The 16,727-nt window shown below is 49.4% G+C and overlaps 1 protein-coding gene across 2 annotated transcripts in view; it reads right to left on the bottom strand.

Annotated features, from left to right (window-relative positions):
• LOC126538380 (pseudouridine-5'-phosphate glycosidase-like) overlaps window positions 1-16,727 on the bottom strand; it is a 350,937-nt gene that overhangs the window by 304,872 nt on the left and 29,338 nt on the right. For both annotated transcript variants that reach the window (XM_072288013.1, XM_072288014.1), the window contains exons 3-4: window positions 13,433-13,544; window positions 12,034-12,119 (exon numbers count right to left, since the gene is read on the bottom strand). In XM_072288013.1, coding sequence (XP_072144114.1) covers window positions 12,034-12,119; window positions 13,433-13,544 — 198 coding nt within the window. The remainder of the gene's footprint in view (window positions 1-12,033; window positions 12,120-13,432; window positions 13,545-16,727) is intronic.

Genomic DNA, 16,727 nt, shown 5'->3' with positions numbered 1-16,727 from the left:
CTGAGCCTTACGGGGGTATGAGCCATTCCATTTTCGCTCGCTTATGAAGGTATGAGCCACTGAGAAGATAACGTGTTTTTTGTACAACGTACGTTGTATGCGTGAGGGCAATGAATGTATGCACTGTACGATTCACTTTGCCGAGTGCTTGTAGTCTCTGCATTATGAGAGGGATGAGCCATTATATTTTTTGCTTGCTTAGGGGGGTATGAATCATTGCTGATGACAGTTTTTGTAGCATAGCATCAGACGACGCGTTTTTTTTTTCAGGGTCAACGGGGGTATGAGCCGCCTAAGGCTTTCGCTTTAAAAGCCAAACACAGAGGGATGTACCACAAGCAATACTACACCAGATGAACCAAGTAAATCACCATACATGTGGCAGAAAGAATGTCTGTAATATAGAACTCGCCTCAAAGCTACTTTTACATCAGAATGCCCCATCCATAGTGCTTTAGGAAGAAACCCGCCTACTCATAAAATTTTCCTTCAGTGTTCTCGATGCTGTTATCACCATTTTGCAAAATTTTCTACACCACTGGGATGCGCAACTGGCCCAACATTATGCGCCTCCATCAAATGCTGTGGCAAGAAACTCGCGTTCGGTACGAGGACGGAAAGAGGAGGTTGCTAGCGTAGGCGATAACGCGCTTTTGCCCAGATTGACATTGGGCTAAAATTGCACCAGCGCAGTAGGCTCTGGCGTCAGTGTGGATTTCTGTCAGAGCGGATGCATCAAAATCGGAGAGAACAGGAGGCGTGGTGAGTAGCGTGGTGAGACGTGGGAAAGAAGTCCCTTGTTCAGAGCTTCAGCAGAGAGGAACGTCTTTCTTGAGGAGGTCAGTCAGGGGACGGGAAGTGACATTTGAAGTGCGCGAATATAGTGTCGTGGAAGGAGAAGAAAAGAAGGGAACGACAAGCAGTGCACGTGAGGAGGCGAATGCAGTACTGAATGAAGATGACGCCGAGGAGCGTCAAGCACGCGAAAGTGCCCCGCAAAAAGATAAAACAAAACGAAAATGACCCAATCGTGAAATAGCACGAAGTTTCGAGGACTTTTCAGGGAAAGAAATCTATCACAGCGACAGAAAAACGATGCGCGCTGGCGGAAAAGGGAAAGTGTTCGAGTAAGCGACACAAGGGTGAAGATAGGCCACCGGACCGGGAGTTGAAGACGGGCCTTCGGGTTCGGATCCGAGGCTCCAGGGCTTCACCCGACCGGGGTCTGCTGCCAACCTGTTCCTAGGCATCGCTACTCTGCCCGAGCACGGACTCCTACCCAGGCCGGCAAACTTCTGCGCCCGCATGCAGAGTACGAACTATCGGGCAACGGACCCGAATTTGCTCCCAGCTACCTGGCTGAGACGCCACCTCCAACTGCCCACGTCGACAAGCAGCCTGCGCCCCCTCTCCAAGCCGGAGCTGCCACACTCTGGTTGTTGGCTTATAGGTCAACTACACCGACATTGTGGTGAGACCAACGCCACTTCTTTCGCCGCGTCATCTCCGCCACTCCACGTCGAACTCTCGCGCTCCAACTGATAGTCAGGCCCTAAAAGTTTTCTGAGTAATTTCATAGCTCTGTGTCTATGCAATTTCTTGATGTGAATGTGTCGCTGAGTGTTGCAGTGTTTCTGTCTACACTAGTTACATTACAAGTTTTCTGTGCGTTTGGGAAGAAACGGCTTTGTCCTCAATTGGATTCTCCGAGGCCTCACCTCAGGGAACCATCTGCGACAATTTTTTTAGTAAGTGTTTTATTTACAGTAAGCAATATACAAAGCTCACTGCAGGGGCAGGCGCTAAAGGCAATCAAGCCTGACAAAGGTCCCTGTCCCTCCACAGTTTGTGGCAGCTCACACGCTTCGAGTTCCACAGAGCCAAAAAAAGGATTGCAGTGCATCGGTTTCAAGAAAATAGACAACTAGCAACTTGCAACAGTGCACAACAAATCCCATAAACGAGAAAGAAATTACATACCATCTTTAAATAATCGTACAGAAGAGGTCGCGTGCGCCAATATATAAAGGTGCACAATATAAATTCCAAAAAATTGGAAAGTTAGAATGCATGACGATGCAATGAAAGTACATTATACATGGAAGCACTCAGAATACTAATTCATGAATGATTTAAGCATTGGTCGAGGCATGAAAATCTACAAGAAAGTGTTGATAGTGTATACATGTGGTAATTAGTAAGTTCTTTGTTTGTTTTTTAAATGCAGGACTGCTACCTTTAATGTTCAATATATCTGCAAGGATATAAAAAAAAAACACATGACGTGTCCGGTACGCAGCACTTTGTTTTCCGTAATTAGTTCTTACTTTAGGTGCTCGTATCCCTTGCTCTCGTAAACAGCAGTATGGTTTTCGATGCGGCTTTGTTCATATAATTTATTTTGTTGAATTACTTGGAACAATTTAAAATAGTGCAACTGATCAACCCTGAGCATGGAATGTTTTATTAACAGTGGAGCAGTTGGCAGGTGTAGTGATTTCCCACTGCACTTTTCGAAACAGCGCAATATTTTCTTCGGCATAGTAATAAGTCTATGGTAATTTCGTTGCGATGTTCCTCAGACTAATATCCCATAAGTTACCTTAGAATGAAAGAGTGCATAGTACATATTTAGTTTTACCCTAATTGGGTTAAAGTGTACTGTTTTGTGAAAACAACCAACTATCCGCGCTAATGCGGTAATCAGGTGATTTACATGTGTGTTTCAGTTTAATTCCTCCTGAAACCACACACCAAGAAATTTTGTTCCCTAACGTGGGTAATACAATTTCCTTTAAAGAACCTTCATCACAGGACATGTGCCAGATTTTTCACAAACCCACGGAAGTAAGAGCAAAGGACATTAAAGCTTCGAACACCTTTGGCACAGGTCGGTAAAGGGAAGTTATGCTCAGCAAGAACTTTATCCGGGTCGGGGCGAATGACTGAGGAATCGACGAGATGCCCGAGCATGGTTACTTGGTGGTGACCGAAGTGGCACTTGGGCGGGTTGAGCTGCAGGCCAGCAGTGCGAATAAAAGAAAGAACATATGAAAAACAAGATGGATCACAAAAGGTAGAGAGAATACAATGACGTCACCTAAGTAGCACAAACAGATTGACCATTTTTTTGCCATGCGAGAGGATGTCCCTCATCCGTTCGATGGTGGCTGGGGCATTTCACAACTCAAAGGGCTTTACCCTGAACGAATATGGGCCGTCACGTGTGACGAATGACCTCTTCTCGCGGCCTATTTCATCCACGGCAATTTGCCAATATACAGAGCAAAGTTGTATTGATGAAAAATAAGTGCCATCGTGGAGACCATCCAGAGCATCGTAAATGCGTGGAAGTGGATATTTATCCTTCTTGCGGATCGTGTTAGCATGATTACTGTCCACGCAGAATCGCCAGCTGTTATCCTTTTTGACGAGAACAGGGGAAGCCCACAGGCAGGAAAATTGTTCAATAATCCCTTTGGCAAACATTTTGTCAACTTCGCTCGGAATAACTTGTCGCTCAGAGGGCGACAGCCGGTATGGGCATCGGTGAACAGGTGTCGCGTCGTCGGTATTTATACGGTGCTTTGCGACTGTATTTTGACCCAGAGGACGATCGTTCACGTCAAAAATGTAGGACTCGAGGAGGTCATAGAGCTCTGAGGCTTGTTGGGTGACAGGTCCGGTGCAATCATGCTTAGAAAGGGGTCGAGCGGGGCACCTGCAGACGGCGCAGTATGAGCACTGGTCGAAGACTGCGCAGCAGAGACCGGAAATATGGCACTCGCGGGACGGTGATAACGTGGAGAAAGGCATGCCTCGAGCAAGTACTTGATGACACTCAAAAATTTTGGATGGGAAGACATGTGAGATTGCCCGCTACAGATACGATGGTGTGTGGGCAGGACACATTGCGATAAAACAGGATACAAGACGCCGGAATAAGGAGAGTCCGTCAGGGGCAGCTGGGCAAGGTGAAACAGGGATACAGGTTGTCGCTAGAGGTGGGAGACGAATAAAATCCGCAGAACAAAGCTGAGTTAGGGCTTGAGCAGCATGGTCAGCGGGGAGGGTAGGTAGAGTTGTAGAGCACTGGTTGAACAGTACATCAGTAGACTGGGTGGTCAGAAAACGTTCGATGATCGCATCATGAGGGCAGCGTTTCAGCAAACTATACAAAACGGACGCGTGGTGGCCGGCAACACTGGCACGTGCAGACACAGCCGAAGTTCCACCATCCGCTCCCTGGAGCAGCTGTATCGGAAAGTATTCTCTTCATGCATGTTGAAAGCCCTGCACTCTTGATGGAAATTTGCGCTGGAGTGTCGATGAAGGCTGCGATGGACAAACCATCCACGCCTACGTCCAGAAGGCTTCGATCAGAAGGCAGGGTCAGCTGAGGAATTTCAGGCCTGGGTGCTAGAGCAGAGTCACCTGCAGGAGCTGCCCTAGTTAGTTTCCCGGCGGAGAGCGGCGACGGTAAGCTGAGGACGGGGAGCGACGCAGCTGTGCGTCGGGAGCGGCGACTGTGTCGTGATGTCAAGCGGCTAGTCGCAGAGGCTCGAACGTTGTCAGGCGCACCTTCAAAATCGGTAGAGTGCAGGTAAGCGAAGATTCAGTGGGGAGCGGTGGTAGGCGTGAAAGCTTGGTTGACAGTGGGCTGGCCAGGAAGTTCAGCAGCAGCGAGAGATGTGGCCCACATATTGAGGTGAAAAATAAGATAAGGCCCACAGTGAAATGTAAAAATAAGCTCGTGTGATCTGCATAGATAATGTATGTTATTGATCGATATATGTTTACAATATTGACACGTCTACTTGTCTTTCTCGGGCGACACGTTTCACCGCCTAACAAATGTTATCACACAGCGCAGGACGCGCCTGCATGGGTCGGGAGTTTCTGGAATGGTGTCAATGGTTCCATCCGCAGTCTTTTGTCGCCGAACCTTGTGTAATCTGAATGCATGTATGCGCGACGTGAATAGTGTAGAACTTTGTGGAAAGCACGCGGGACCCAGTGATTAGTCTGGAACATTCGACGATTGGTGTATAAAAGCCGACGCGCTTGACTCGTTGATCAGATTTTCGACGATCGCTGAGTGTGTTCGCCGCTACCGTTGTTCTTTGAGTGTAGCCTGTTTTGAGGGCACAAGTGCGCTCAATAAAGCGCTCGTTTCGTTAATCACAGTTTTGCTGCCTTCTTAACCGTCACTACCACGTGACATCTGGTGGAGGTGCTAGTGCGTTCATGTACCGAACGCCCCCGCGAAGCCGCGATCCAAGTCCGAAGCCCGAGTACAAAACCAACATCGCCCAAGACCAGCGTGCTAGCCGCAGACTGCAAGAACTGCCCCCAGAGCACGGACTTCTACCTGAGTCGACAAAGATCGTGGTCACAACGACCCCAATGGCTGCCCCAGTGTCCCCCGTTATCCTACAACTACCTCGGGACCCACCGACCTTCCATGGAGCAACGACTGAAGACCCAGAATCCTGGCTGGAGACCTACGAAGGAATCGCGACTTTTAACTGGGACTCCGATGACAAGCTGCGGCATGTATACTTTGCCTTTGAAGATGCCGCCAGAACGTGGTTTCAGAACCGGAAGTCGACCTTGACAACATGGGACCTATTCCGTAGCGGCTTCCTGCGCACCTTTACGAGCGTCGTGCGCAAGGAAAGGGCCTAAGCCATGCTGGACGCCCGAGTGCAGCTACCTAACGAAAACGTTGCCATCTTCACGGAAGAAATAAACCGTCTGTTCCGCCACGCCGACCCAGATATGCCCGAGGAGAAGAAAGTCCGCCTTCTCATGCGTGGAGTGAAGGAAGAACTTTTCGGCGCAATGATACGAAGGTCATCGAAGACCGTAGAAAAGTTCTTTCGCGAGGACACCAGCATCGAGAAGACACTTGAAATGCGGAACCGGCAATTCAACCGCCGCACAAACTCTACCCACTACGCAGGAATTCAATCACTGGCCACGGACGATCTGCGCGAGACCATCAGGGCCATTGTGCGCGAAGAACTGCGCAAGGTCTTGCGTTCGTCGCAGCCTCAAGTGGCCTCGATCGCCGACATCTTAAAAGAAGAGGTGCGCCGATCGCTTGGAGTTCCTGAGGTGCAACCAGAATCACCGCAGCCCCAGCCGGAAGCGATGACCTACGCCACCGTCGCCCGCCGTCAAGGCCCCCCTGCACGCCCGCGCCAGGGCCATTTAACACCACAATTACGTCGTCCACCGCCACCACCGCCAGAACACCCGCCCGTCGCGCAGCGCCACTACGCGAGGAAGACTGACATTTGGCACGCTCCTGAAAAACGCCCGCTCTGCTACCACTGCGGAGAAGCGGGTCGCGTCTACCGCCGATGCCCATACCGGGAGATGGGACTGCGAGGGTTCGCCGTTAACGCACCGCGACCACAGATTGGCGAACGACCTAGCGATATCGCCGACTACCTCGCCGCCACTCAGTGGAGCCCTCGACGACCGTCTCGTTCGCCATCACCAGGCCGCCGGAAAACTGGTTACCGCAGCGCCGACCATACACTGGCCCATCCCGGGGCCGGGCAGTGAGCGCATATCCGGAAAACTAAAAGCGGCAACCGATGGAGGTGCTGTTGCTGTTCGTCGAACTGACGAAGATCCTCCGCTACCGACGAAGACGGCGAACAAACTACCTCGACGACATAACAACACGCCGGCGTCCCGACGAAGTGTGGAAGCAAAGAATACGACGATGAAAGACGACCTCACGACGTCACATACCGACCACAGGTCAACGTGACGCAGCCGTGATCCCACGCGAAGACCGAACTGTAATGCAAGACAAAGAACCACCGACCTCGACGTGCTTCTCGACGGCCACGCAGTCACCGCCTTAGTCGACACAGGGGCTGATTACTCCGTCATAGGACACATTGCCGCCCAGTTGAAGAAAGTAAAAACTGCATGGGAAGGCCCTCGAATACGGACCACTAGAAGACAGCTCATCACGCCGACTGGAATCTGCACGGCAAGAATTTCCGTTCATGACCGGACTTACCCTGCCACCTTCGTTAACCTCCAACAGTGCTCACGAGACGTCTTTCTCGACATGGACTTCCTGAACCAATACGGCGCAATCATCGACCTGAAGTCCAAGTCGATAACGCTGTCGGGAGATGGAGCGATACCGCCGGAGAGCTCTCGTAGTCACCATGCCTTAAACGTACTCGAAAGTCAAGTGAGCATCCCACCTCGCTCCAGCATTGTTATTTCCGTCGGCACCAAAACACCTGCCGACGTAGAAGGCGTCATCGAGGGTGACCAATGTCTACTGCTCGACCGTGAAATTTGCGTCGCAAGAGGGATTGCTCGACTGCACCGAGGGAAAAGTGAAGTGTTGCTGACAAAGTTCAGCCAGGAGTTCAAGCACATCAACAAGGGCACGACGATCGCGTACATCGAGGAAATTCTGGAAACCAGTGATGTGTTTATCCTCACGGATTCTTCCGCATCTACCCCGAAGACCATTGTTCGCGAACCAGACCACAACATTAATCCAAGTCTCCCCATGATTAAGCAAGAACAGCTCAGAAGTCTGCTCCGACGATACAAAGGCTGCTTCTCGACGTCATCAAGGATTCGACAAACACCAGTCGCAAAGCATTGCATAATCACCAAGGAGTGCGTTCGATCACTCCGCCAGAGCCCTTACCGAGTTTCGCCGCGGGAACGTGAAACTATAAGAAAACAAGCCGACTAAATGCTGCGCGACGACATCATCCAGCCGTCCAAAAGCACGTGGGAATCCCCTGTTGTCTTGGTAAAGAAAAAGGACGGAACAGTACGTTTCTGCGTCGGTTATCGTCGACTGAACAAGATCACAAAGAAGGTTGTATACCCCCTACCACGGATAGACGACGCATTAGATCGGCTCTGGAACGCAAAATACTTCTCGTGGATCGATCTCAAGTCTGGCTACTGGCAAATAGAAGTCGACGAGAGAGATCGCGAAATGACCAACTTCATCACGCCAGACGGCCTCTACGAGTTCAAGGTCATGCCATTCGGACTGTGCTCGGCGCCATGCATTATGCTGCTGGTGCAATGCCGCGCCGACCCACGGCGAGGGTGAAGCAGGCGTTAAGGACTAACCATACGTGGGCCGATCCCGAAGGTATTGCAATACGGAGCGGACCCACGGCGGAGGTGAAAGAGGCGTTAATCATTTCATACGTGGGCCGATCCCGAAGATAGCGCAATGCCAGGCCGACCCGCGGCGGAGATCCAGTTCGCCATTATTGGGTCCACATACACAGCTTCGCTGGTCATAATTCACAGAATGGAAGGGCATCGAGTTTCTTTTTTATTATACAAATGTACGAATTACCGCCATGGTGTTGCTTTACACACGCTTGCCGTGAATGGCAGCTATCGTGTGCACTGGCGAGTGCCTGGTTGTAAGTCCGCCAAAGCTCTGCGTAAGTCCGCCAACAGCGCCAGTGTGTCTCCTGTCTTTCTTTTTGTGGCTCGTCTTAGTTGTTTGCGCGGTTACGTTTAGTTCAGATCCAGTATGATTTAAGCAGAGTGGCACGCATGAGTCACTACCGGAATTTTCCGGTTTTATGCTTCGATTGCGACCTATGACTTAACAGGCGCTAGGCGCATGCTTACATTTGTTTTTTTGTTGGAGAGCTTGGGAGAAATCACCTCTATAGTGTGTCTCCAACCACAGCCCACGGCCCAATAATTGTAATTCCCCCTTAAGCTGCGTTACTGAATGAACGAGCTGATAGCGCAATATGCCGAAAAAATCTTGCAGCATCAAGGTCCCTGCGCTGCAATTACCAGAGCCAAGCATGACCCGGCCGCACAATGGAGACACATCTTACGCCAGCGTCACTCTGACCAGCGTTGTTCTTTAGGAGCTGTACAACATGGGCGTTTTCGATCGCGATCAAGCCCGATTCAGATGAAATTTTTCGATTGCAATTAAGAATGGTCACTCCTGCATGGTCCAGAAATACGGATCTATTTGGTTGAGCTCACGTAGCATGATGGTGCAGACGACAGCCAACTATCTAGATACGACTGGATCCGTTTAATGCAAAATCGTGGTCGAAATTGCCCATGTAAAAGCACCCTATCCGGATCGCACTCAATCGCAACACGAAGTGCCTGTGTGAGAAGGGTATTCAGTAGTCTTGTGTTTCCGGACTTTAGGGGCGTCACAGTACCTTCTGCCGTAAAAGTGTCTCATGGTACTCGTGTGGCGGCCTTCCACGCTAATTTATTCTCGTTTTGACGAGCAGGGCTCGCGGTGAGTTGTCCGACGCCCGTAATAAAACTTGCGCGTGTCACCACTTGCCTTAGTTCAGTCGGGGGAGGAAACAAAACGCTGCCTCAAACGCCACGAACACGGCAGCCTAATATTTTTATAGAGAACGTTGACAACCGCGTGCGCTCTCGCGCCATAGTAACGCGAGGGTTGTCCTAAGATGCAGCCTCGTTTCCTACAACCATCGTGTCGCGGCTCGTGGCGACATTCCCACAGCCGATCTTCGTCATCACCCAATAGCTTTAGAGGGACTTAACTTACGCCTAAAGAAAGTCACAGATTCGTCCGAAAAGCGAAACATCGATTGCGATAGCAAATTAGTGGCCAGCTATAGAAAGACAGCAGTTTTATTGGCTATATAAATTTCCAAACATAGGGATAATAATTAAATTAACAAGCATGGTGCAATGCGCGCAGAAGCAAACCTGAACACATCTTAATCGATGACCGTGGAAACCCGCTGTAAACACCCTGGAGTAATGAAGCGCGCCAGCAGCAGCGAGCGATTGGCCTTTGTGCGGCCTCTCGCGTCAGCGCGAACTAAGACGCAAAAACGCAGCGCACGGCGGAGTCTGCCCTCGTCGCAGGTGGCTTTCAAGTGACTGCGATCCGGGCGGACGCGCGCGGCCACCCAGGCCGTGCGGAGTAGAGCGCACCCCTTCCCCCCCCCCCCCCCCCCCCCCCCCTGAAGCCATGCGCGCGACGGAAAACGGCAGGCTTCCCCCCGCTTTCGTTCCCTGTGTGCGCAAGATTAGGCCGCGATCGCGGGCTAACCCTCGCACGCTTTTACTCGCACATGCAGCATACTATAGGGCGCACGGCGACGATTTTATCGCCCTTAGAATTGATACGAAAGCTCACGGCGACGCCGACGACAGATATTCGCCTGGGGTGTCCATATAATTGGTATCACTATAAAAATTGTTGCACATTCTATTCGAATCCGTAATCTTTAATGGAAAAGGTTAAAGAAAAGACTGCAACGTGTGTTTACTGTGAAGCTCTGCTTTGAACAATCTTGTTTGTCGCCACACTGGCCGCTCGTGACTGTGCGTTTTCTATTCAAGATCATAGTGCACTCGATATTGCAACATGCAGTGAATAAGGCCTTGCAACAGCCTTTCTTCAAAATTGGGAATATACTGCAGTGCAAAGCCTTTCAATGAATACGTTTCCAGAGAGATATTTGGAAAAACCCAATAATACGGAGCCCGGAAAGGTACAATGTTTACTGTTTATTCTTTTCTCAGGACATCGTCCCTATTTGCCATGGTGGCGCCTATATCAATGCCTGCTTATTGCTCCGTTCATTTCTTTTCTGCGGTGCGCAAAGGGTAATCCTGAAGCTTACCATAGGTGCAACTTTAGGGGTTATCGTGCGCAAGCCCGCTTTCACCCGAGCATAACACATGAACATGAACAATGGCCTACTTGCTGGCGTCTGTGGGCTTTCGCGTGGGGTCTGACATCATAGATCAATATGAAGAGAGGTGGTTTCGAAAGCGTCAAGAAAAAGCGAGTGATAACTTATGAGATTCCACAAGCTCCCCGTAACTTGCAGGGGAATCTTTCGCTACAGTTTTAAAGCAGCACTGTCCACTGCTTTCCAACGCTACATTCTTAACTTATTCAAATAATGCTTCAACGGCCTTTCGTCATATTTATGCGATATCACTTATATTAACACTAGGCAAATTTCCGCCTTCATTCTCGCCGTCTTCACCTTGAGTTTCCGTGCGAAGTCCAACTGCGATGAGACCGCGGCCGCGCCGCGTATGCTGTAGCTACGAACAAAAGCATGCGAAGCTGAGCCCAGAAAGATTATGGTTTGGTCTGGCGGCGTCTTCTCGCGCGCCTAAGGAGGGCGCAGGGAGATGTGCGTGTGCGAGGAGGAGGGTGCACTGGAAGGAAGGCAGAGCAGCGCGCACCACCGCTGCTACTACGGCCGCGGCTTAGCGCGTCCTATCTGGGAGGTAAGCTAGGGTAGGTTCGAAGGCAAGCCGATTCGAGAAGTTGTTGGCTTCGTGTGCGCTGTGTTCCCGCATACTTAGTTCGCGTTGAAGCGAGACGCAACACGAAGAAGAATTCGCTCACCACAGCGGCCGCTCTTCATCAAGCAAACCTCTTGACAGAGCGTCTGCGGTCATGGAGTGAGATGTGTTCATGTTTTCCTGTGCGCACATGTCAACCCGTGCTTGCTAATTTAGTTAGTAAGCGAATGTTTACATCCATTTATACAGCTGATAAAACTATTCATACTACGTATAGCTGTCTAATACGTGCAATTTGCTATCACAATCAATGCTTCGTCTTCTGGGCGAAACATTTTTCTGCACAGCACACTGCCAGAAAACATACACTGGAATGTAATGCTCGAAGACGGCGCAAGGTATGTTTCTCGCCAACGGGTATACAATGCGTATCGTCTGACCACTTTCGAACTATGTAGAGTACTCTGTAATGTCGCTATTTGAGAAATTAATCCGTGAATTTGCCTAATTGCATTTGCCACTGCCAGCAATTTTCTGACTCATCCACTGCCAGTAATGCGTTGAGAGTGATCCTCCATGGTCCATTCTAGTACAGCTTCTAATGAATTTAGAACGACCTCTGGAGCATTAAGCAATGTGCGCTTGCTTTTTAGAGGCACTGAAATATTGTGCAATAAATTAATAGCACGAAATTGAATATAATTGTGTACGCGCACTCACCCACATGAAGAATCCCACCATGAACGCCCACCGTGGCCGGGACAGCACCACGACCTCGAACGATCGCTTCTAGCTCTTTCTGCGTACTGCAAGAAAAGAACAGTTAGCTTGTTTTTCCTTGAACAGTCCAGAAGTAAGATGACGAAAAGAGAAGCCGCGCAGCCTAGTATGCTGCGTAGCACAGTGAACAAGGGCTGTCGGTAGCAATCACTGTGCAAGAAGATTCAATCGAACTAAATTAAGAATCATAACACATGCGTCGTTTATGAAGTGCCACTACTGCTTTGTGCCGGGAATTACGTGCGGCAGCTCGGACGCTGCATTAGCAAGTGCAGCAAGCAATGCAGCACGAAAGTGTTTCACCCTTTCTGTGTGACGGTGACAAGATTTATTACTGTAGTCAACTCGGAAGATAAACCTGTGAAGCCATTAGCTGTGACAAGAAAGTGAAGGACAGTGCGAGAGCACCATCTATCACTTTGCATGAAAGGAGAATGTTTTTCAGCGATCGTGCTTTAGAAGCTAGTTCGTCCTACTGTTTGGTTTTTGTTTGTGTATATTATATGTATCATCACTTTGATGACCGGAACATATTTTACCTTATGCTGTGCGCTTTGTTTAACACTCATAACGGTGCATAGCGCACTGCGACTCATTCTCAGGCTATCGTCAATGCTGGGTTGCAGCCCTGTATTCCTGTGAAGAAAATTGTCGTGACTTTGAAGCTGTAGAGTACCTTTCGTGTTTGATTGGTTTTCGTTGCAGTTTTTCAAGCCTGCTTATTGTCACTCACATGAAACCAGCATGTATACGCTATTTTTCTCAATGGAGATTTGAATTTAGAGCTCGGCAATCTCGCATCAGCTTTCTGTATAGCCCGTAAATTTCTTTTTGCGATAGTACGAAGGATGTTAACAAAAGATATTACCTTCCCCTTCCTTGCCTCTAGTGTGCTTGTACTCCGCAATTTTAAGATAGTTGTGCTCGCAAAACTACTTGAATATATAGACTAGTAATTGAAGATGCTCACATTGAGACATAGGGGCACACTTGCCTACGTTATATGTGTCAATATTGACGAACGAATAATGCTTTCTTACGAGTGCGATGATTGTACTCTACGATAATAAGAAGTTTATCCTTCTACTATAAAGGCTTGGTATGCTTTTGTATATAGCCTGCTTTATTTCCGGAAATTAAGAATTCTGAAAGCTGTGCATGGTACTGTGTCCATGGTGCTAGTCACGCGACACCTAACGCTTTCGGGCTGGCTCAGGGCCTAAGGCAACGGTGCCCAAATAATGCTTGCAGGTACTTTTGAAATAGTGATGTTCTTCCGTCTTTAACTCCTGTTGCACGCGCACAGAAACTTAAACCGAAAAGCATAACCTCGAACAACCTGATATTCTCCGGGTAGGGCATTCCATGGGTCATGATGCTTGTCTCCAGTGCCACAATGGGGCGGCCATCGTGCAGCGCAGCCGACACTTCGTCGGACACTATGAACGGTCCTGAAATGAAAAAGATGAAATTGTTGGCCCTAGATTCCTGTCGAAAACGCGCATACTCATTGGACATACGAAGTAAATTGAACATCCGCCGTTCAATGAACGCAATTTGACAGATTATTGGCAATTTTTGACCCCATCATGTAGTACCGCTGATATGGCTGCTTCATTACTTCCGGCTTCAACTCTCAATTTTGTAACCAGTCTTTCCACCGCATTCGGTCCACACAACGCAAGATAGTCGTAACTCGGCTCAAGATAGTGAACTGGATGCTTGTATACGCAACATTATTCCCGTCATTCGCAGTAATCTCGTGCTCTTGGCACGAAGTGGTTATATTATATAGCCTATCTTACGGCTAAGTTTCACTGCTGCCCTCTTAGGCTGTTAAGGTTGCTATTTTCAATCGCCAACATGAAAATGCGCGCCAGCGCCGGTAGATAAAAGTGATTGCACACTTCCTTTCAGAAAAACAGTTGTGAGCTCGCAGTCATGGTTTGGTAATCTTGCTGTATTCACGCCAACCCATCCGCATGCATTAAAATGATTGTACATGTGTACGGCATTTCAAGGCCATTTTACGCGACTTCAGTTCTCAGAAAACTGAAAAATTATTTATGTGATACGCCCAGATAGCGGAGTCCATAAATCCTAAATAAAATTCAAGGCCACTTAAGTATCTCGACGTGGATAAATGCGACAGTATTGCGAGGTCTTCCCAGTGACGACTCATTTTACCGAACGCAATGGTATTCTTTTCATGTTGCGTTTCATTATTTCTCGCATCCCGTGCCTCGGCGTCATTCGCGTACTTGCATGGACGTCCATAGGAGCCGGGCGGAGCTGCTGACAGATGTTGAAGTTGAAGGTTCGTCCATCGGAGCGTACGACAGAACTCGCCGAAATCAGCGCACCGACCGGCAGTGCGGCGACGCGTGGTGTTATTATAGACCGGCTACCGGCGCGGCTTTTCTCTGTATGGTATGGTGAAACTTTAGAGAAGTCCTGCAGATCGTGAGTCTTCACGAAGTGGGCCGCTCCCACGGGGAACCGAAAGGCCGAGCCTCTCGGCCGCATTGTGGGCCTGCTGGACAGCCCAGAGTTGGTCAGCCAGAAGAGGGCTGCGGAGAACCGCCTCCCATCTGGCCGAGCTGTTAGCGGTGATAGAGCGTGACCGGGCACACCGCCAGAGCATATGGTCTAACGTGGCTATATCTCCACAATCGTGGCAGGTAGCGTTGGTGTAAGTATCCGGATAGATTTTATGTAAGAGCGATGGATTCGGATAGGTATTCGTTTGTAGTAGACGGAGCGTTAATGCTTGAGCTCTACTGAGGCGCGGATGAGGAACAAAGTAGGTTCTACGGCTGAGGTAGTAGTGCTTAGTAATCTCGTTGTAGGTGGAGGGCGTGTCCCTGTTCTCTGGGGAGGCGGCTTTCGCTTGATGGAAGGTAGCGTGGTGGGCAGGTTCACGCGCAGCCCCGTGAGCCGACTCGTAGAGGTTCGGACGAGCACCTTTTATCTGACCCTGATGTGCCGGAAACCAATAAATGAAGTGGGGCATGATTGCCTTGCCCCCAATAAGTCTGAGGGCCTGTTTGGAAACGGTGCCTTTTTCAAATGCTCTGACTGCAGATCTTGAATCACTATAGATGACATCCCGGGAGCTATCCAGCAGGGCTAGTGCAATAGCCATTTGTTCAGCTATTTAGGAGTCCCTCGTCCGAGCCGAGGCAGCATTGGCGATTCCTTGCCGCCCATCAACAGTGATGATGGTGAACGCCCGACGTCCCTTACAAGAAGCGGCATCCACAAAGCTGATCTGCCGCTGATCACTGTATTTGCCTAAGAAGGTTGGCCGCCCTTGCCCTCCTACCGCGATTATGATCAGGGTGCATGTTCCTAGGTATTGGCGCGACCGTAATATTCTCACGAATCGACGGAGGAACGTCAGAGAAATCCTCCGCTACTCTATCGGGGTGATATCCGAGTTCCTGCAAGATGGATCTCCCTACCTTCGTTGTTGTGAGGCGAGTTATCTGTGCGCGCTCCTGGGCCTCTGCAATCTCTTCAAGAGTGTTATGAATGCCAAGCTGCATTAAGCGCTCTGTACGAGTGTATACGGGTAAACCGAAAACCCGCTTGGTAATCTTCCTAAGCTGTGCATTCAATTTATCCCGCTCTGCCCGTTTCCATCGATGCATGGCTGCCACGTAGCTAAAGTGGCACAGAACGAAGGCATGCATTAGTCGAATGAGGTTATCCTCATTGAGTCCATGATGCCGATTTGATACCCTCCGAACTAAACGAACAGTACTTTCAGTTTTAGCAATTAGCTTGCGTTCTAGCCATTTGTACCCCCTGACTCAACGATCATGCCCAAGACCTTCATTGAATCGACTCTGGGTATACGGCAACCGTTTCTTGTAGATAAGTTAATGTCTCTGTCTTCTAACGATGTCCATCCCTTGGGCCTTGGACCCCGTTTCTTGGCACTATGCTCTGTGGGACTAGGCTCTGTGACTGCGTGACTTTCTCTACAATCTGCGTCAAAGCATCGTCCATCGGGGCACACGACAGAACTCACCGAAATCACCGCACCGACCGACAGTGGGTCAATGTCGTCAACGCCTTCGCAGAGGGCAGGGCAGCATGGGAACGCTGGCATGAAGAGCGGCATTGGTGCCAGCTGCGGAAGACGACAACGACGAAGAAAGCGCGACAAGTGGCATAAGTGCGCCTCTGACCACGTGACTTTTTGCGCCATCTCCGGCCGTACCATGGATTTTCCGCTCCATAAGCGATGCAATGCAGTTGAGTTTACTGGCGCATAAGCAACTAAGGCCATCATGCGCCAACCACAAGGTATAATGTCTCAAAAAAAGCTGGATGCCCTCAAAAAGTATTTTTCTGGTAGAGGGCCCCGAGGATCCCAACAAGTTAAATGAACACCTCAGCCTTATTCTCAGACATGAGAAAGTGGATGAGCTGTGCCACTGGATGTAAAGTAGAACAAGGTCGGTCTTCAGAATGTTTTAAGAAAAAGGCCTTTTAAAAAGCTAAAAACATGAATTGTCTGTACCAGTGCATCCTCATTTAAAATAATGAAGGATGAAATGTAATGTGTTCGCTGTAAAATGGCGTAAAATATTTCTTTCTCAGTGTCTCAATTTCTTTGCATGAGA

Source organism: Dermacentor andersoni, chromosome 4, assembly GCF_023375885.2.
Source record: "Dermacentor andersoni chromosome 4, qqDerAnde1_hic_scaffold, whole genome shotgun sequence".
Taxonomy (NCBI): Eukaryota; Metazoa; Arthropoda; class Arachnida; order Ixodida; family Ixodidae; genus Dermacentor; species Dermacentor andersoni.
The sequence above is the reverse complement of the archived record's forward strand: the minus strand, read 5'-3'. Positions and strand labels throughout refer to the sequence as shown.